General features: G+C 35.1%; 2 protein-coding genes across 6 annotated transcripts; both read left to right on the plus strand.

Annotated features, from left to right (window-relative positions):
- Positions 1-8,901: 8,901 nt before the first annotated feature.
- LOC21391669 (UDP-glycosyltransferase 88F3) lies at positions 8,902-10,562 on the plus strand. Its single transcript, XM_010097599.2, has one exon. The coding sequence runs from the start codon at positions 8,909-8,911 to the stop codon at positions 10,361-10,363; it is 1,455 nt and encodes a 484-aa protein (XP_010095901.1). The 5' UTR covers positions 8,902-8,908; the 3' UTR covers positions 10,364-10,562.
- Positions 10,563-10,848: 286 nt separating this feature from the next.
- Positions 10,849-18,431, plus strand: LOC21391670 (rab escort protein 1). 5 transcript variants are annotated; one of them, XM_024165292.1, is made up of 12 exons: positions 10,850-10,948; positions 11,496-11,758; positions 12,787-12,826; positions 14,069-14,815; positions 14,989-15,111; positions 15,503-15,602; positions 16,135-16,173; positions 16,283-16,514; positions 16,598-16,673; positions 17,493-17,685; positions 17,785-17,865; positions 17,965-18,431. In XM_024165292.1, the coding sequence occupies exons 3-12, from the start codon at positions 12,807-12,809 to the stop codon at positions 18,058-18,060; spliced, it is 1,707 nt and encodes a 568-aa protein (XP_024021060.1). In that variant the 5' UTR covers positions 10,850-10,948; positions 11,496-11,758; positions 12,787-12,806; the 3' UTR covers positions 18,061-18,431. The 5 variants fall into 5 exon arrangements, with proteins under 5 accessions (XP_024021058.1, XP_024021060.1, XP_024021059.1 ...); XM_024165291.1 differs by having other exon boundaries at positions 12,807-12,826; XM_024165290.1 differs by lacking the exon at positions 12,787-12,826 and having other exon boundaries at positions 10,849-10,948; positions 11,465-11,597.
- The last annotated feature ends 2,402 nt before the right edge of the window (positions 18,432-20,833 follow it).

The raw sequence follows: 20,833 nt of genomic DNA on the forward strand, positions 1-20,833 counted from the left end.
AGCTGGAAGCCGACCGTATAAACGTGAGACCCCCTGAGGTAACATGTGTGCTTGGAAGAAGTTTGTAATGCAGGCATTAATTACAAGTACTTAAACCATCCTCAACTATACGGTGGAGGGTTACAGGGAGTGCAGAGCCGTAATGGATGACTAATTAGATAAATGAACAGTCCAAAAGGTGATTAGCTGGCTATGGGTCTAAGCCCATAGGATGGCAGGCACTCGAGTGGAGGTCTACAGAGAGGTCTACAGAGAAAAACTGCCCATGAAGTAAACTTGGCTATAAAAGAGGGGCAAAGCCCCAGGCTCGAGAGGTTTTTTTTTTTCTTTTCTTTTTCACATGTAATTGGAGAACAGAAAATACATACAACAAAACAGTGGATGTAGCTCTTGATTAACAGAGTGAACCACTATATACCCTGTGTCTTTACATTTGAGTATCGCTTTTCATGTTATTCTCCACCGCAATAGTACAACACACACTTTCACAATCAAATTTTGGCCGGTAACCTCACGGGATACCAGGAGGTAACCCGGCGTAACCCAATTGACGAAATTTGACCATCAACACTTGATATAAATAAAATCCTTTTACGTAGTTTGGAACTAGGGGATCTCCTTGAGTTTATATAAATTCGTGAACTAAAATGGGATATTAGCAGCCAATTTTTCACTAAACTAAGTGAAATAAAAAGCCAAGCTTGGGAATTAACGAAAGAGAATTTAGAATCCACTACTCATCTTTTACAGTCGTGACAATATGCCATCTTCCTTGTAGTTAACATAGTATTTCTTGCACAATATGAGTAGTCAGTTTCAGCTAAGTGTATGACATTAGAGGAATGTCAAATACTATTGCGTGTAACCCAGGTCGAGTATATGCTTGTGCCAAAATTCACTATCAAGTGCCAAAAATACTTGAGATACACGACAATATTTGACATCCTAGTATATAAAAGTACAAATACGATTGTTCCATTTTTTTTTGTTTTGGTGGCGGTTTCTCTAAGTAAATTTTAACACTTTATAAATCGTTTAATTAGTCGAATGATAGAAATCGAAATAAAAAAATAGAGACAACATATCTAGATTCGTAAGAATACATACCATTCTCATATTTCTTTAACCGTTTTACAGTGTAAAAGTATTTGTTAGTAATTTATATTTCTCAATATTAAATATAATGAAAATCACATGAAAATATATGAATTTGAGAAAATATTGATACATGTCTAATGGTTTAAAACAAAACTATACATTAGTTAAGGTAGTTTTTATACACTATCGTAGAAATTTCTTTTCCTTACATTTTTTGTTTTTGCTTACGTTGGCAATGAATTAATTTTGGTACCGTCAAAAAGACAAATAAAAAGGAAATGAGGCCGTCACGTTTATGCCCTTGAGCTGAAATGTCACCGTTCTACATGTGCCCAAAAAAGAAAGAAAAGAAAAGAAAATAGAAAACAATTCTGGCTTATATCTTTTTTTTTTCCGTCAAAAAAATTATTTTTTCTCTATAAAGGATAAGTTATTAATTAGGGACTTTTTTGATGTTCTCTATTTTAAAATACCAGTGTTTCCTACTTATCAAAATCTATATTAAATTTGGTTAAAAATTAAATCAGGTTGAAAAACTAAAATAAATCTGACAGCTGATAAATAAAAAATATTAGCGTTCTTAAAAAATAGTTAACACCATAAAAATCCCATTAGATTATAATCAAATTGTTAACTCAATAATCACAATATCCGAAATACAAGACGGCACCTCTTCTAATTAGAATTAGTTGCAATCAATATCCCAATTTTTTTCTTTTTGTTTTAAGAGTGACAATAGAGTCGCACGCATTGTTGGATGTATAATTTAAAACTTAACAATTTGCATTCTACTTTTTTTTTTTTTTAATTTAGTTTACCTGTATTGTCACAAAAGAATGCAAGTTGGGAAGTGTTGATCAGTGCGAGGATTTTTTGTTTTGGTGAAAGACACTAATGCCCTTGCATTGATAGTAGCCAAACATTCAATTTGCTTAAACAATAGGATGTTTAGTCACATGTCTTGAAAGGGGAATTTATGCCTCCACTTTGGTCAACACTTAACTTGTACTTCTCAATTCTCATGGTTGACAGGTGGTAAAAATAATGACCGGAAGAATAGGTCCCCCGTCAAAATAGGCCGACGGAAAAGAACAACCCAAACAGGCTAAGTACTTGCCCCGAGTAGGCTGATAAGGAAGAAAAGCCCGAATAGACCAAGCACCTGATCCGAACATGCCAAATAAGCCGATGGGGAACAATAGCTCTAATAGGCCGAGCACCTGTCTGAGTAGGTCGATAGGGAAGAACATCCCGAACAAGTCGAACACATAGTCTAAACAAGCTAAACGGGAAAGAACAGGTCAAAAAAGCCGAATAGGTTTACCTGGCCGAACAGACCGAACAAGCAGACAAGGTCGAACAGTCTGAACATGCAGACCAGGGCGAGCACCTAGTCCGAACAGGCCGAGCACTTGATCCAAGTTGGCTGAGCAGTGGTCCGAGCACTAATCAACAACGACTGACGGAACAAGACAAGTTCCTAATCAGCCAACTGACTGCCACATGACCTCCTCTTTGCAATCCCAATGGACGCTCCCTCCACTTATAGAGATGTGACACATATCATCTGACCGAGACATCTGTACACCTAAGTCACCTTCAGGTTTCGGGTCGGATCCGGGCAATACCCGGATCCGAAAATACTCTATAAATACCAAGCTCATTAGCTCACAGAGGTAAGAACATTTTTCAACACCTAACTCTGCCTAGTCATTTGTTGCTCCCGACTAGAACACTAACTTGAGAGTCGAAGTACCATTGGCAAACATCACAGTCACACCGGTGTCTCCTTTACTCCGAGGCCATCTCCTCAATTGTTGGAGGTCAGAACAGTGCTAGGAGCTGAGCAGAACAGTGCTAGGAGCTGAGCAAAACAGTGCTAAAGATCTGCCTTGAACAATGCTATAACCCGAGCATAACAGTGCTAGAAATCTGTTCCGAACAGTGTTATGGATCTGACTAGAAAGGGCAGAAAACATAATCCGGTTACTATGCACTTCTACTTGCGGTGTTGTGCCGGATTTCGGCATCAACACTCACCATCCAAAAGTTAATTGATTTTCGTCAAAATTCATCTCTAAAGAAATCTTAAACTTCTTGATATGTGCACAGAATTCCAAAATACACACTAAAAAAATAAACAACTGAGTTTTTTTTTTCTCCTTAATTCTGAATCATGATTCATGGTTCTGTACAGTATTTTTTCTCACAAAAAATACACGTAAAATGAAAATAATTCTGAATACATAAACTAAACGTATTGTTGTGTTTCTGTATACATCAACCTCAACTAGACTTAAATTAAAAATTAAAAAAAACCCCAACTGGGAAAAAAAAAATAGAGAGAGGCTAGTAATGCTCATATCAACCGATTATCAATGAAATCTGTGAATCTATCATTTACTAATTATGAGGAGTGCTAAATGTTACGGTCTCATTTAGTTTGTTGATTTGAGTTTTTAATTTGAGTTGAGATGTAATTTTATGTAAAAAAATTTTATTATAATAAAAAAGTTAAATGTAACTATTTCTAAAATTTTTTTATTATAATAAAATTAAAATTCTAAATTAAAATTGATAAAATAAACGGATTTTATATTTACATTTCAGTTTGATTATTTATTCTCTAGCAATATATATTTAAAATTATCTACTTAATATTCACGATCCTATTTTCTTATAAGCATGTCTTTGTTATGTAATGTATATCTATCTATATAAATATCATGACCAAACGACATACACAATCTCTATACTTTATTTCTACGCAAAATATAATTTCTGTCGTCCATGACACGTCATCATTACATATCGTGTTTGACCAGTGCCTTTTCCAATAGACCAGTGTCAACTCATCCTATAGATCAGTGCCAACTTATTCTAATGACCAGTGCCTATGTCATTGGATGCATGTTACTGGGTTGTTCTTTTGAAACAAAAGTAAAAAGAAATTTGAATTTAAGTTATAATTTTATTTAAGTTCACATTTTTTTATAAAATTTGAGTTTAAATTTGAGTTTGAATTTGAGTTTGGGATTAAACTCGAATTCAAGTTTTTCCTTCAACTCGAGTTTATAAACTCGAACTTAAGTCAATGAATAATATTTTTTCTATTCTTAAAAATGTCATAACTTTTTCGTTTTAATTCTCATTGAAATGATTTTTTTTTCTATACATTTACAATGAAAAGACGAATACCCTATTAAAATTTTTCATCACCATTGAGTTTTTATTAAAATACTATCTAAATACAAATTTAAGTTTTAACTCACTCAAACACAAATTCAAAAAGATTCTCAATTCAAATCATAACTCAAATGTGAACATCCAAACACAAACTCAAGTTACAACTTCAACTCAAGTTATAACTCAAACTCAACTAAAGATCATTACTCTAACTTAAAAATGCAAAAGAACAACCCCAATTCTCCGGTTTACTACCCACCTCTCTTAGACGAGTTCTATGTCTGCACCTTTACATTATCACATCATCCATAGCCCTTAGGCTTCACTAGGCACGACGCTTGTATGTTCCCCCAAGGACCTCGGATCAGTGAGTGGTGATGAGGTTGAGAGAAGAGTTAGAGAGTTGAACGAGTCGGACCATAAGATTTGCAACACTGACTTACCAACAAGACTGACTGCTTTTCGATTTTTCTTTTTTTCCTCTACTAGTAAAGAGGCTTTAGCCTTACAACAAGCTTGACTTAAATTAAAAGAGTTTGATCTATAATATGCTTGAACTGAATTATTGGTCCTAAAAAGAACCCGCTTACCGTGACGGAAGAAAGATGAATTTCTTATCTAAGCAAAGCGACTCTCTAAGCCAAGCTTTCCTTTTTTCCCCAAGTGCACTTCGGCACCAGACTAAACGACCTACCTTGTGTCTCTGTATTTCCCTAAGCCAACTTATACAAAAAAGAATGAAGCAAGGATGATTCGCCATGAATGCTTGAAGATGAGGAAGTTCGGCTGCTCTTGGAGAATCTGGCTCTTCTGTTGTTGCACGGCAAAAGTTTGTTGGCTCCCTAATTACCGCAGCTTAACGTGTTTTTGTTTAGTTAGTGCTTTTCTCATCTTATTAAGAACTTTGTGTGATTCTGAGTCTATAACATGCTAGCTTCCGACTAATTAATAGTATGTTATTAATTTAACATTTTTAGTTTATGCCTCTCCTAAAATAAATTCTCGCCCCGCCACTACATATTTTAGCATATCATTATTGCAATATTTCTTGAATCATGATGAAATTCCAATCGTATTCAACCATGATTATGTCAAACTTGTTTATTTATGTACATTTTTTTATTGTCTTATCAGATTCTAAGATATTAAAAAGAAATATTGTTGCACCATGGTCAAGCAGTTAGATCATCCCCTTGAGTCGCATGTGTCGAGAGCTCTGGAAGTCAGGACTAATCCCCAATGTCGAGAACTGATGGCTAAGGAGATGTCCCTCGGTTGAACACTCTTAAAGATAAGATATCCAAATCGAGAAATTCTTAAAAGCATTTAAAGGTCCCTGCGCCGAGGAGTCTATAGAATTAGAGGAAAAATCAGAAGATCAAATTCAAATCAAATCTCGCCAAATTAGGAGAAGATAAACCTTATCAAATATCCGAATTCAAACGGAAAGATCATATGTTGATCAACGAAAATAATTCCCCTATATTCGGATATTCAAATATGGAAATATAGCTATAAAATTCCCTAATTAGAGGAGATAAATGAATCATCATAAAAAAATTAAGGATAATAGTCTCTGAATTCAGGAGAGCCTATAAAAAAGATTGAACTTCTCATTTGATTTTTTACGCACAATTTTCTAATCTAAGAGAGATCCTGTGTACTCTTAAAACTTAGTGCATTCACAAGTGGACGTAGGCAATAATATTTTGCGTTCTCTTTATTTAAGGCATTTATTTTTGAGTCAATTCGTGAGAATCGTAGTGTGAGAATCCCAGTGAAATAAATTCTAAGTTGACGAATTTTCACCGTCAACAAATATCTAAATTAAACATACATAGTTTCCATAATTTTTTTTTTATTTTTCCACTGAAACTATGTTTTTTCCTATTATCTTACTAGATTGTGATATTTCTACCAATGCCGATATTTTCACTTTTCCCTTAATTAGCTACATATAGAGGGTGAAATTCACTAACTAGTTAACCGGTTGCTGCCCACTAGAGTTGGCAATCTGGGTGGCGATACAACGACACAACTCGTAACCCACACGAAATTAGCGGGTTTTGGTTTATCATAAATAGGTACGGGTCAAAATCATGTCGAACCCGTGAAACACGATTAAATAACATGTTATTTTCAGGTTGACCCGCCAACCCGCAATTGTCCCGCCATAACCCGTTTATTAAACGTGTCATATTTGGGTAACACGAATACCCAACCCTTTTACGTTCAGAAATAGGTTAACATGACTCATTTATCACCTATTTTATAAACATGTTAAGAAATAGGTTCAGAATTAGGTTAACACGGCCCATTTATCACCTATTTTATAAACGGGTTGACAGGTAATCAACGGGTTGACATGACACGTTTATGACCTGTTTAATAAACGGATTATTCGTGTCATGTCGTGTCAATCCGCCAATATACAGGTCGTGTTTGGGTTTTGTATTTCGACACGATTAATAAACGAGTCGTGTTCGTGTCAGACCTATTTGTGTCAACTGAGGAAGTTAACACGACACGAACATGACCCGTCAACACGAATTGCTGCCCCTATTGCCCACTGGTTAACTGGACATCGCAGGCCACAAAATCCAACAACGATATCTTTTATCGTTTGAATTCAAATTTTAAAATTATTTATTATCTTGTTATTCCTTTTCTAGAGTAGGATTTGTTTTCCATATTTTATATAGGTTAGTTTCCTTTATTTTTATATGTAATTATGTTAATTTTCTAAAGAGAATACTTTGACTAAAGATATTCAAGTTACAAAGCAACTCATGTGTCTCTTTATCCTATTTGAAATCATGTGTCTTCAATAATATCGTGCTAGTTAACTAAAATAGCATTTTAATTAAAATTTCATACCAAATTAATTAAAAAATTATGATAGTTAAAATATTTAAATTAATATTGCATAATCTATAATAGTCCCAATTAATAGGTATTAGTTTTGATTAAATTTTTATTTTACTTATTAGTCTTACGATAAAAAATTTATAGTTTCGTCACTGCAGGGAAATTCAAGAAATGAAGAATTCATGCATATGATTTTTCCAATAAACTCATAATTGAGAGTATTAGTATTTTTAATGTCTACAAGATTTAATTAAAATACTTACTAAAATTGAATCTAATTGATAATTTGTTTGATATTCCACTGAGAACGAATTGACTCATTATTGATTACTTAAATCTATTAGCTGTGACTTTGACTATAATTATCATAAATAAAATATTATAGTTGCCAACATGTTTTGATCATGAGAACTCTGTAATTTTAATACAACATAATCCAAGGCCTTGATGTTTTATCATTGAGAAAATTTCATATAAAAAATGGTAGTAAGTAGCCGATTTTTAAAATTAAATTAAGTAAATAGCATAATTCATGGTAAATAAACCATTCACTGCGTAACGTAAATGATTTATTTACGATTGATAAAAAAATCTTTAATTAATTAAGAAAAAATCTTTTTACCAATTAAAGTTGGAAGAAAGTTTTGTGGCTCCGTGTAAAAAAATTGTAAAATTCCAGAGACCATTATTTGTCCAAAGGAAAAGAGAGAGTGAAGCAAAGATCACCATAGCTATAGTTTTGAGCTAGCAATTCACTCATCCGATAAAACTCATGATATCTAAATGCGATTTTCTCGTTCAAAAATTCGTGCAAGTCTGAAAGGATCTCAAGTGGAGTTAAAATATTCCGATCACACTACGTACACATTTTTAGATCCCATTTATTTTACTAATTTAAATTTAAATTTTAAATTTTATTACAATAAAAAATTTCAAAAAATAATCACATTTAATATTTTTGTTATAGTAAAAAATTTTCATATAAAATCACATTTTAATTTAAATTAAAAACTCAAATTAACAAACTAAACAGGCATAAATCATTTTCTTACTGGAGTTTGATAGCTCTTTTTTTTTTTTTTTTTTTTTTTTTGGAAAAGTGGAGATTGATACCTAACCTCATTGTTTACAGTTGGCATGCAATTCTCTCTGATATTTATTTATTGTTCTTATTGTTATTTATTTATTATTAGTATTTAGTTGAACACGAGCCTGTTACCTAACCCAACAAATGTATTTGTATAAAGGATTTCAGCGCAAATAACTCTTTTTGAAGGATTTTTAAATAAATAATTGAAATTTTGTAAAATTATAAAAATACTCGTTTTTTAAGTTTATTAATCAATCTGTTAATCAGTGATTGACTCAATAATTTATTATTGGCTGATTTAACGATTCAATTAGTGATTAACTTTAGTTTATAACTAATTAATTTGATGATTTTTTATATTAGTTAATATCAATTAATAATTAATCAAAATTAATTATAAATTAATTAATTTTAATCAATAAATTAAAAGTAGTTTATTATGATAAATTATTCATAAATTATGAGTTAATTACTGATTAATTAGAGTCACTAATTCACTTCTTAAAACAAGGCCATTTTCAAAAAATATAAAAATTTGACTATTTTCATAAAATAAAAAATATCGGTCATTTATGTAAAAAGTAGTAAAAAAGGGTTTAGCTAATTCTTCCTTGTATAAATCTCAACGCTCTCAACTCTTGAAAAAAAAAAAAAAAAAAAAAAAGAATGGCAGACAGAACAAAGAACGAAGCCATAGTCCTCTACCCAGCTCCGGGTATTGGCCATGTGGTGTCCATGGTAGAGCTAGGCAAGCTCATCCTGAGCCACTACTCCTACAGATTCACCATAACCATCCTCCTCACCACCGGCTTCAATGACACTCCCGCCCTCGCCCCTTACATTCATCGAATCTCTCAATCCCACCCCGCCATCTCCTTCCGCCGCTTCCCTTTTCAGCACGTGGACACCGCCCCCATCCGCAGCCGTGCCGCCACTGGGTTCAACTTCATCCGCCGCAATCGCCACAGCGTCGCTCAAGCCCTCAAAGACATCTCCGAGTCCTCCGCCCTCCGCGCCTTCGTCATCGACCTCTTCTGCACCTCCGCTCTCGACGTCGCCACAGACATGGGGATCCCCACTTACTACTTCTTCACCTCCGGCGCCGCCGTCCTTGCCGCCTTCTCGTACTTCCCGACGATCCACAATCAAACGACGAAGAGCTTCAAGGACATGGACGGCGTCGTTCTTTACTTCCCCGGAATGCCACCTCTCAATGCTCCCCACGTGCCGGGGCCAATGCTTGACAGAGACAACCCTGCATACTGGGAAATGGTCGATTTCTGTTCGCATCTTCCGAAATCAAAAGGTATTCTGGTCAACACGTTTGACGGGCTTGAACCGATTCCAATCAAGGCTCTAGGCGACGGAGTTTGTGTTCCGGAAGGGCCTACTCCTCCGGTGTATTGTATCGGACCGTTGATTGATGAGGCCCGCGATAAGATGGAAAGTAGTAACGAAACATCAGCCGATTGCTTGGCGTGGCTTGACGCGCAACCGAGCAGAAGCGTGGTGTTCTTGTGCTTTGGAAGTAGAGGATCGTTCTCGGCGTTGCAGATAAGGGAGATCGCGAATGGATTGGAGAGGAGTGGGCAGAGGTTTCTTTGGGTGGTGAAGAAGCCGCCGAGCGATGAGAAGACGAAGCAGACGGAGGTGTTGGGGGACGATTTTGAATGGGAGAGTCTGTTTCCGGAGGGGTTTCTGGAGAGGACGAAAGAGAGGGGAATGGTGGTGAGATCTTGGGCGCCGCAAGTGGCGGTGTTGAGAAAGGAGGCAATCGGGGGGTTCGTGACGCACTGCGGATGGAACTCGGTGCTCGAGGCGGGCGTCGCCGGGGTGCCGATGGTGGCGTGGCCGCTCTACGCGGAGCAGCACATGAACAGGAATGTGATGGTGAAGGACTTGGGGATTGCTGTGGGTGTGGAGCAAAGAGAAGGAGATGGGGTTGTGAGTGGGGATGAGGTTGAGAGAAGAGTTAGGGAATTGATGGACTCGGAACATGGGAAAGAGATCCGCCATGAAAGCTTGAAGATGAAGGACATGGCTTCAGCAGCTCTTGGAGAATCTGGCTCTTCTGTTGTTGCGCTACAAAAGTTTGTTGGCTCCATAATTACCAAAGCTTAATGTGTTTTTCATTAGTTAGTGCTTTTCTCATCTGTAGAAACTTTGTGCGATTCTCAATTGGTAAGAGAAAATGTGTTTTCTATTTGTTTGCATAGATACGCATTGTCGTCCGGAATATTTCAAGATGAAAGTGCCACAGAAGTGTAATAACTCTATTTCGAGCTTCGCCTGTTGTAAGTAGTCTGTTTTCTAACATTCCATCAACACAATTCATATTTTATTTTCAATTTAAATTAAAATTTGTTAGCATATTGATATTCAAATCACACAATTTAAATTCTAAAATTCAAACTAAAAAAGTTTAAATCGCCACAACTCAAATTGTTAAACCAAACATGACTAATATGATTGTTAAAAGTTTAGGTACCCAAGTGCAAAACAACCCTAAAAAACATAAAAATAACACTAGTTTTATGTCAGTTTCACTCATTTTCTCGTGAAACGACCCTACGTTGAAGGCCATCCGTATGGCCATATCAGACTCGCTGTCGGCACTCCCCTTCTCTCTCTCTCTCTCTCTCTCTCTCTCTCTCTCTCTCTATACCCGCACCTGTGAAGTTCTCGCTCTATCGAATCTTTTATACGGTGAGTTCTCGACTTCTCTCATGGCATCTTTGTTATTTTGTTTTCAAGAAAATGTTGTTTCGTCGCTTGATTTTGAAGTTTTGGTTGATTTGAGTCTTGAGTTTGACGGCCTTAAAATATTAGAAATCAGAAGCAATAACACCAAACAAACAAGAACAAAAACAAAACAATAATAAAAATCTGGCCAAGTCTTGCTTTTGGCGGCCTTAAATAACATTTATTATATCGTTAATCATCACAAAGATTAGTATCTGTATTTGCAATCCGCCATTTACCCTGTTCTGTTCAGTTATAGAAAAATTCAACCTAAGGCTATAAACCCTTGATAAATCAATTGATAGTATTAGCCTGATACTAGAATAATCTATAAATGAATCAAGTCATCAAAGCCTAATTTCGTTTTATTTCTTTTTTCTAAATGTCTGATATTATTTGAGAAAGTTAATTTTTTGGTCATTAAAACAATGTGCTCTTTGGTCTAAATTTTTCGTCGATAATATGGGTTAAAATAATAAGAATTCAAGGTGTTTATGGATCGACAATACAGCCAGCTCCAACCCTGGTCTTTCCGGCTCTCCTCCAGCTTCAGCCCTGTTGTTTCCGGCGCTCCTCCTTGTCCTTGCGCAGTCAATAAGAGAGACTCTTCAGGGTAATTTCTGTACACATATTCTCCCTCTTTCGGACTCTCACCCTCTTCTTCTTCTTCTCGCAAACCCTAATAGTTCTATCGAGCCCGGTTAAGCAGTGGAAGTTGTAGAAGAACCTCCTTCCCTCTAGGGTTTACCAGAAAAAGGGCCCTCACTCTCACAGGTACTCTTTCTTCTCTCTCTTTTTGATGTTATTCGTCTGGAATAATGGATTCGGTATTTTGACTGGTTAAGTTCGAAACCAAAGATTTATTACTTTCCCTAATCATTTCTCGACCAACAAATTCAATTGATAAAATGTGTAATGGATTGGAACCTGTAAGCTTTTGGGGAGAAAATTGAAATCTGGGTTTTATATATAGATTATGGTATTGCAAATTTTACTTGAATTCAACAGAACGATGCTGAGATTGTTCGCGAGATTTGTGGGTTTAAAGTGAGAACAAAATAATATGGGTTTTTCGATTTTTGTAATTTTGTTAATAAAAGTTGGAAGTTCAATATAGATGGTAGTTTCTTTTCTTTTGAAGTTCTGGATTTGCAGAACTTTTTCTGTTCTATTATCTGAGAACACATCCTTTGATACAATACAAGGATTTTATCATGTTGGCTCTTACTCATTTCTTTCTTCTTTTCCTTTCCCACTCTGTATTTCTGTTAGCTAGTGCCTGATTTCGTTGGAACTTGAAACTCTGTATGATTTCTTAAGGAAAAAATTGTGTACCCTGCATTATCGAATAACGTCAGATTTTCATCAAGTTAGATTAAATTTGTATATTAAAACTGCAGTTGTACATGTACCTATCAAATAATTCTCTTTTCTTGAGATCATTCAGGATGGGCTACTTATTTGTACTCTTTTGCTGTTGATTGTGGTATAAATTTTCATATTGCAATGACTAGGGAGAAAAATTAAGTGCTCTGTACTCAGAACATGTTATATACTGCTAACATTTTCACATGCTTGATATAGTTTCCTTCTGCTATATACTAATAGAAGTTTTCATGTTAGAGCTCTTTTATTAGATGATTCCTCGCAAATTAAGATTCTTGAAAGGTTGAATTTTATTTGTTCATACAATTAACTAGTTTTGGTGTATGACTATATTGTAATGTATGTGCTATGCATTTCTCTTTTGATGTTGTAATTAATTAAAATTATGCTTCACTTTATTAAATTGTATTAACTAGGAACTTGCTTGACTTGGCAGATGATTGATGCTATATATAGGTAAATCTACTAGTTTTGGTGTATGACTATATTTTCAGATTATATATGTAGTTGAATGATATATTGGTTCATTTTTATTATTGACAGAAGCCAAAATGATCATTTTACTTGATACATATGATGGTAGATGCCAAAAGTGATCATATTTGAGCCTGTGATAATTTATTATTACATTAAAAAATTAAATATTATTTTTTTTACGATTGAAATATAGTTTTTAAATTTCATCCTTCAAATAAAAAGTTTTTTTTAATAATTAAATTATTTTTTTACTATTTTAATTAATTAAATATTGAATTATTTAGGATTATTAATCAAGGGTATTTTTGTCAAAATACAGTTTACTTCTATTCCATTCCGTTGTCAACCAAACAGCATAATCCTCATTCATGTATTGATTCTATAACTTCAACCAAACTAAAGAATCAGTTTATGATTCCAGTACATTCTAATTCCATTCCATTACCCATTACTAGAGGTGGCAATTTGTGTCACATGTCGTGTTCGTGTCGTGTTTTGATCATTTTTTTTAAATTTGCAATCAATCCGAACACGACCCATGACACGAAATTTTTTAAAAACCGCAACACGAACACGACACGACCACTTTACGAGTTGACATGACACGATCCGAAAATGACACGTGACACGAAATTGACCCGTGAATCCGAAATTGACACGAAAATTGTATACTTTTATTTAGTTTTTTACATATTAGAAATAACTTAAAATTCATAACACACTAAATTACAATAACATCCATTGAAATTAAGCAAATAATAGTATAAGATTTTGAGCATAACTATCATGATATCACAAGTTCATAATAAAATTTAAAATATGAAATGAAAAATATATGTATTTTTTAGTTTTTTACGAGTTTCGTGTCGTGTTCGAGTTAGGCGGGTCCAACCCGAAATTGACCCGTGTTTTTCGTGTCAATTTCAGGTCGACCCGATTCTGACCCGAACCTCTTTTTTCTCAACCCTAACCCACAAAATTCTTGTCGTTTTCAAGTCGTGTCGTCGTGTCGTGACCCATATTGCCGGCCCTACTCATTACCATTTCGTCATTGCAACCAAACGTACCCTTAGGTCTAAATTTTTTTTATCAATAATATGAGTAAAAAAAAAAAAAAAGAATTCAAGGTGTTTATGGATCCTTGTGATCACCAATATCGTTGCTTTAAAGGTTCCGCTGGTCATTTGTTTGTTGTCACTGACTTATAACCTACATTTGTAGACCTTGGTATCACTGTAGAGCCGCCATGAGCGAAGCCTCTTCGTATCCTCCTATTGAGCCCAATACATTTGATCTCATCATCATTGGCACTGGCCTTCCTGGATCCTTGATCGCCGCTACCGCCTCTGCTGTTGGGAAAACCGTCCTCCACCTCGACCCCAACCCCTTCTATGGAAGCCATTTTGCCTCCCTTACCATTCCCGAGCTAACCTCTTTTCTTAATTCCCATTCTACAGCTAGTCAACCCCAATCCTCCACCACCACCACCAATAGCAATACCTCAGACTACACCATACTCGATCTCGCTTCCAGTCCTCTGTATGCCGATGTTGAGATTTCCTCCTATGCCCCCGAAACCCTATCGGAACGTTCCAGAAGTTTCAATATTGACCTTGGCGGGCCTAGGGTGTTCTTCTGCGCGGACAAAGCCATTGATCTGATAGTGAAATCAGGTGCAGGCCAGTATTTGGAGTTTAAGAGCATTGACGCGAGCTTTGTGTGCGACGAGAATGGTAGGCTATGGAATGTCCCAGACTCTCGGGCAGCAATTTTTAAGGACAAAACCCTTGGTCTTACGGAGAAGAACCAGTTGATGAGGTTCTTCAAGCTTGTTCAGCAACACTTGGAGGTTTCTGATCATGATAATGGCAATGAAGGTACTCAGGATTCAAGGATCTCGGAGGAAGATCTGGGGAGTCCTTTTGTTGAATTCTTGAAGAAAATGAGATTGCCACCCAAGATTCAATCGTACTGATATTTCCGCCTTTCTCTATTTGTCAGTGAGATTTCTTTGTGTATAAATATGTTCTCTATAAATTCTCTGCGGTATAGACCACATCTAAAATCAATCTTCTGAATAACTTTTTTGTTGCAAACTACTTTCTGATTATTTTTGTTCTTTTTTCCTCCTCCTGTTGCAGGATTATTCTGTATGCAATAGCCATGGCAGATTACGATCAAAACAACTTAGAAGTTTGCAAAGATGTGCTTAAGACAAAAGGTGGGATAGATCGTTTGGCTCTCTACAACAAATCAGTTGGCAGGTTCATTTTCATATCCTTTCTGCTGGTTACTTAAACATTTATCCCTTGCATTTAAACTGCATATAGGCTGAGCTGAATTTCTTGTCTTTGAAGACCTCATTGTATATGTTCTTTTTCCTTACATTGGATAGTTTCAATATAGAAATTTTTCGTTTTTCTTCCAGGGATGAATTGCGGGTGACTGAAAGTTGTAAAAGTACTTAATGTCAGTTTATATGAAAATGTTGCAGCCTTTTGTTCTTATGTTTCATGTTTGTGGTTAGCACCTAATGTTTGCAGTTAGTATATTTTCTTAAACACTAGTGGACTTCATTTTAGTAAGAAAACCTTATAACATCACTATGTTGCAAACATGTTTTTAAGTTTAGTTTTACTTTGCATGTTCTTTTAGGTTTCCGAATGCATCTGGGGCATTGATTTATCCTATTTACGGGCATGGGGAATTATCTCAGGCCTTTTGCCGTCGCGCTGCTGTCAAAGGTTGCCTTTATGTAAGTTTTGGTGTTGAGATCTATTGTTCTTTATTTCATACGGAAGTTTTATTGCTAGCTACTTGTGCCTTATGCTTTATGATACCCCTATTTAACTTTATGCCACTTTTGCTATATCCTTCATTATTTTTTCATTATGTCTTCTTCCAAATTGTTTGATGGATTTTACATGGAAAAACTTAGAATTTAGTTCATTATTCTTCGCGTCAGAAGGGCTTGGAGTAGGTTCATTTAGCTCAAAAGTCGGGAAATTTAACTTACAAGAATGACTGAGGGAAAAAGGGATAAGCCCTATACCTCTTTGTTGAATTGTGCAGCAAGGGCATTTGATTTAGAAATTTAGATATAGATAGAACTTTCTGTAGCTAGTGTTTTACTCTTGTGTCCATGTATCGTTATCTGAAAGTACTCTCTTTTTACTTCTGTTTCCTTCCATTCTGTTACGGGGATGGAGGAAAAGATTAACATATTTTTTCCTTCCTTTATCGATGTGCTATGCAGGCTTACTAACTCTGATACCTTTGTTATACAGGTTCTGAGGATGCCAGTGCTTTCATTGCTTATGGGCAAGGTAGAGATACTGGACACGAACTGTTTTTTATATATCTAATTTATGAAACTTTTGTTGCCCAGAAGGTGCAAATGGATCCATATTTATCTGGGATTGGGATATTTCACAGGAAAGTGGGAGATATAAGGGTGTCAGATTAGCTTCAGGTCAGGATTTGTTCAGTGATCAGCTTGTCCTGGATCCAACCTTCACGGTCCCATCTCCACCAGATTCTCTCAGAAAAAGTGTTGAAGGTTTAAATCTGAGAGATGTTAAAGGGAAGGTGGCTAGGGGGATCTGTGTCATTGCAAGTTCCTTGAAACCAAACATGTCTAATTTTCTCGTTGTATACCCTCCTCGTTGTAAGTTTTCTTTCCGATTCTGTACCCTTCTCAGTGGACTCTGAACAAGTAAATGACGAAATTGACTTCCTTATTTTATCTAGCTTTATACCCTGAGCAGAATACGTCAATCCGAGCTGTGCAGATTGGTGGTGGCTTGGCAGTTTGTCCTTCAGGCATGTGAGTGATTTTAGTTCTTATGAAGCCAATGTTTCTCTTCATTAATGGAACATAATTCTCCCATTTCTTTCAATTCACTAATGCTTGGTTTTTGAGTTTTATCATGCCTCTTTGGCCTTACTTTCTGGAGTAGTGTTTACTGACGAAATCATGGTTTTGTGATTAATACGCCCTAGTCTTGCCTATATCAATCATATAAACACAAGGATTTGGTCGTCTGTCTCCCAACCTAGAGTTTGCATCAACAACTCCTTTACTTTTTATGAAGATTTTTCAAAATATAATATTTCTGAAAAGCAGTAGGAATCTTAGTGAGATCTTTCACGCATGAATTTGAGTGAAGCTGGTAATTTTGCATATTTATTTGCTTGAATAGATTCAAAGAATTGCTCTTAATTTCAATTTGAGTAAATGCAAAGCTAAGAAAAGAAGGAAAAAGAATTTACGCGTGATGAGATTTTTCTCTATTAAGAATGTGTAATAAAAAAATAAAAATAAAAATTCACCTGTGGCTGCCTTAGTCTGTACCAGTATTTATATATTCCTTCCCTGGGAAATCTATATACACTACTTCTGACTTTGTAGCTTCTGAATTGGAGCTTCAAACCTTTGAAAAAAACAAAAAAACAAAAAAACAAATACTAGGTGCTATTTAAAGTTCTTGATCAAACGTCAATATTAAAATTTGATGTGGATGTCGGTTTCATTTTCTAAATTAGCATGCTTACATATGGATAGCAAAGCCTGTAAATAAACTTGTGCACCACTCACTGTTTAGAGGAATATGTGAAATTTGACAGTGTAACGGCTGTTCTTCAGGTTTGTATTGTACTTTTCGGCATTATGCGATGATGCAGAACGGGGGAAAAACTTGCTACGAGCAGCTATGAGTGCCCTTCTCAAGATCCCAGATTCAGAAAATGCTGAAAGTAGTTCTGAAGTTCAGAATGAAAATGCAGAAGTAAAACCTACTTTGCTTTGGAGTGCCACCTTTATTCAGGAGCTGATTACGGTGTGCTTCTCTTTTTATTGTTTCTTGGTAATATTTATCTTCACTTCCTGGTAAGACGCTATCCCGTCTCATGTTAAGGGCTTTTTATGTTGTTTTCAGGGTGAATTTGGATATATCAGCTCCACTCCCATGCCAGATGGAAATCTTCACTACAGTGATCTATTAGACGCAACCATGAAGGTACTGTGTTTTTTTTTTTTTTTTTTGAAAGACTTGTGTAATTTTAATTCCATGCCCACATTATTCCTCCTATCTCACTTTTTGTGTTGGTTTTGGCAGCTTTTCCACGAGATGTATCCGGATGGGGAATTCTTCCCCGAGACCGCCTCTCCTGAGGACGGAGAGGATGAGGGTGAGCTTAGTCTAGAGAGCTAACGCTACTTTCATGGACTCGTTGAGCATATCGTCTGCCCGTGGATATTCTAAGCATGAGGTCTGAAGTGCAGCTGGTTTAGCACTGAAGCAATCTACAAGCATTCTCTTCTCCACATCTCTCTTTTGAATTGTATAACAAAAATGTACTTTGTTGGGGGACAAAAGAAACAAAGAAAAGGAAATAACATATATTTTCACCATTTTGTTTTAGGGTGTGTTACAACAAGTTCTGCTCTCAAGATTATGTGTAATCTTATTGCTTTGGCTTGTATGAAAATTTCTGTGACTGAAGACGCATCTTTAAAAAATCATTTGGATTGAAAATTATAGAGCCTTTTTAGTTTGGTACTCTGTTCTTATATGCAGCTATTATAACGACAAATTGTGTACTTTAACTTGACAGCTTCTTTGAATTTCAATTTTTCCTATTTGCAAGAATCTTCTTGTATTGAATTACATCTGCAAAAGTGTTTTAATAAAATATTGCAAGTTTGAACTTAGAATCACTCAAAACTTGTCCCGGTACTAGTGTTAGTTTCTAATGGTGCTATTGGTTATGCTAATTGATTCTACTTTTCTCAACCGTTGGAGTCTTGGACCAATTCTTGAATTGAAAAAAAATAAATAAAAATAAAGAAGAAGAAGAAGAAGAAGAAGAAGTCTCAACGTGACATTTGAGAATGTGTGTAAAATTAGGACTCTTTCCAATGTACCCAATGTTTTCGTCTTAGCTTTTAGTAGTCTTGTTTTAGTTGGTGTAGTTTGTTGGTTCTTTGTGCTGGTTTCTGCTGTGTAGCTGCTCTGTATTTTTTTTTCAACTCTCCCCCAGAGGGGTCCCCCTTTTTTTTTTCTCGTTTAATGAATTCGATTTCCAGCTCCAAAAAAAAAAAAAAAAAAAGACCAAATGCTATTTCTTTTTTTTAGTGGGAGAAAATTCAGAGCTCGCTATTCTCCCTCATTTTATTTTATTGTTGTTTAATTCATAGACAGTTATAATAAATTAAATAATTAAAATAAAAATTATTTTTATAAATATCTCTTAAAATATATGTGAATGTCTCTAATTTTTTAAAACAGTTCAAAACACCTTTTGTTCTATAAAAAAACGTGACAAATTATTATTTCTGTGTATAAATCTAACAGATTATTAACGTAACACCTCCTTAGAAATTTAAATGTATTCTAAAATATAAACCATTATTAGTTAAATTGAATAATATAAAATCAATTATTCCAAATATAATTCAAACAAGATTAAACTTTTTTTTTTAGTAACGTACTGCAACCCATGAATTAACCATTCAAAAGGAAAAAAAATCATGAAATTAAACCAGTATTCCTTCTAATATCACCATGTTTGCTTTCCTAAAAAAAAAAAAAAAAAATTCACCGTGTTTGCCCATGGATAAGCATAACTGATGATCATGTGTGCAAACTTAAAATAGAGATCTGAGAGATAAAAATGGGATCCAAAACCACAATAATTTCAGCCCACTGATGATCAATAACTTCAAATGGTCCAAGAATAGCCATCGTTCTCCTTGAATTGGAGCAATTTATGAAAAAATTTCCAGATTTGAACTTGCTATGAAAACGAAAGAAAAACCCTTAAGATATATCATCACTCATTCTCACGTCCGCTATCATGCTCGCCGCCTACCAGTCCACCCGAAGCCCTACTGCCATCCTCCATTGTTGATCTCATTGTTCTGTCCCAAACCCGTTGTCGAGCCTGCAAATATCCCTAACATTTTCAGTTTGAATCGCTTTCAAGCAAGCTCGCTGAGATCCCATCATTTCGAGTCAAGTTCTCGGAGACTATGGTCGTCGAAGTGCGAAGGCGGATCGTTGACCTGAGTGGAGAGGGTGGGTCGATGGGTGGTGGATCGGGTCACCGAGGAGGGATCTTCCATTTGGGAAAGGAGAAGACGACAGGTCTGGGTTTGGCAAAAGCCAAATAATTAATTTTTTTTAAACTTCTTTTTTGTTACTATTTAATATTTAATCTTTGTTATTGAATTTAATTAGTATATAATATTCATAATTAATTTTTAACCCCGCGCCACATTAACAAATCCATTAAATTTATACACATAAGTGAACAGAGAGGGCAACTTGGGCCTCGTTCACTTCGTGAATTCGAGTTTTTAATTTAAACTGAGATGTGACATTTTTTAAGAACTTTTCACTCTAGCAGAAAAAGTTAGATGTGACATTTTTTAAGAGCTTTTTACTGTAAAAACTTAAAATTGAAAACTCAAATTGGTAAAATGATTGAGATCCTGATATGTTTTTTATATATAAACTGTAAAAACCTAAAACTGAAAACTCAAATCGGTAAAATAAATGAGATCCTGATATGTTTTTTATACATTAAAGGGATATTTTGAATTGTTTTAAAAAATTAAGAGTACTTTGAAACATGATACATACTTCAAGAGTATTTATAAAAATAATTCTTAAAATAATATATGATAATAAATGAGATTAAATTTTTATCACATTACATTATTAAATTTTTATATTTAATAATAATGTACTCCTCATCTAATCTGTTTATACTTGCCCAAAAGGAAGAGAAAAGTCAAGCATATAATAATAACCCAAAACATGAGCATGAGGAAAAGCAACAAGTATCGATGAGTCTCGATTTTTTTATCTCTTATATTGATTAATATTTGTTTTAGTTAAATAATTATATTAATTAAAAGAGTATTACTCAAGAGTAAGAAGTAAAAAATCAGGTTCATGCACGCTAAATATAAGTTCAATA

Source organism: Morus notabilis, unplaced genomic scaffold (genome assembly GCF_000414095.1).
Source record: "Morus notabilis unplaced genomic scaffold, ASM41409v2 Scaffold1540, whole genome shotgun sequence".
NCBI classification, from domain to species: domain Eukaryota; kingdom Viridiplantae; phylum Streptophyta; class Magnoliopsida; order Rosales; family Moraceae; genus Morus; species Morus notabilis.

Coding starts and splice junctions, on each gene's coding strand:
- LOC21391670 (XM_024165290.1), top strand. CDS start 11,479: ATGGATCGACAATACAGCCAGCTCCAACCCTGGTCTTTCCGGCTCTCC. Junction 15,603..16,134: donor CTGTCAAAGGTTGCCTTTAT/GTAAGTTTTGGT, acceptor TTTGTTATACAG/GTTCTGAGGATGCCAGTGCT. Junction 16,515..16,597: donor CGTTGTATACCCTCCTCGTT/GTAAGTTTTCTT, acceptor TATTTTATCTAG/CTTTATACCCTGAGCAGAAT.
- LOC21391669 (XM_010097599.2), top strand. CDS start 8,909: ATGGCAGACAGAACAAAGAACGAAGCCATAGTCCTCTACCCAGCTCCG.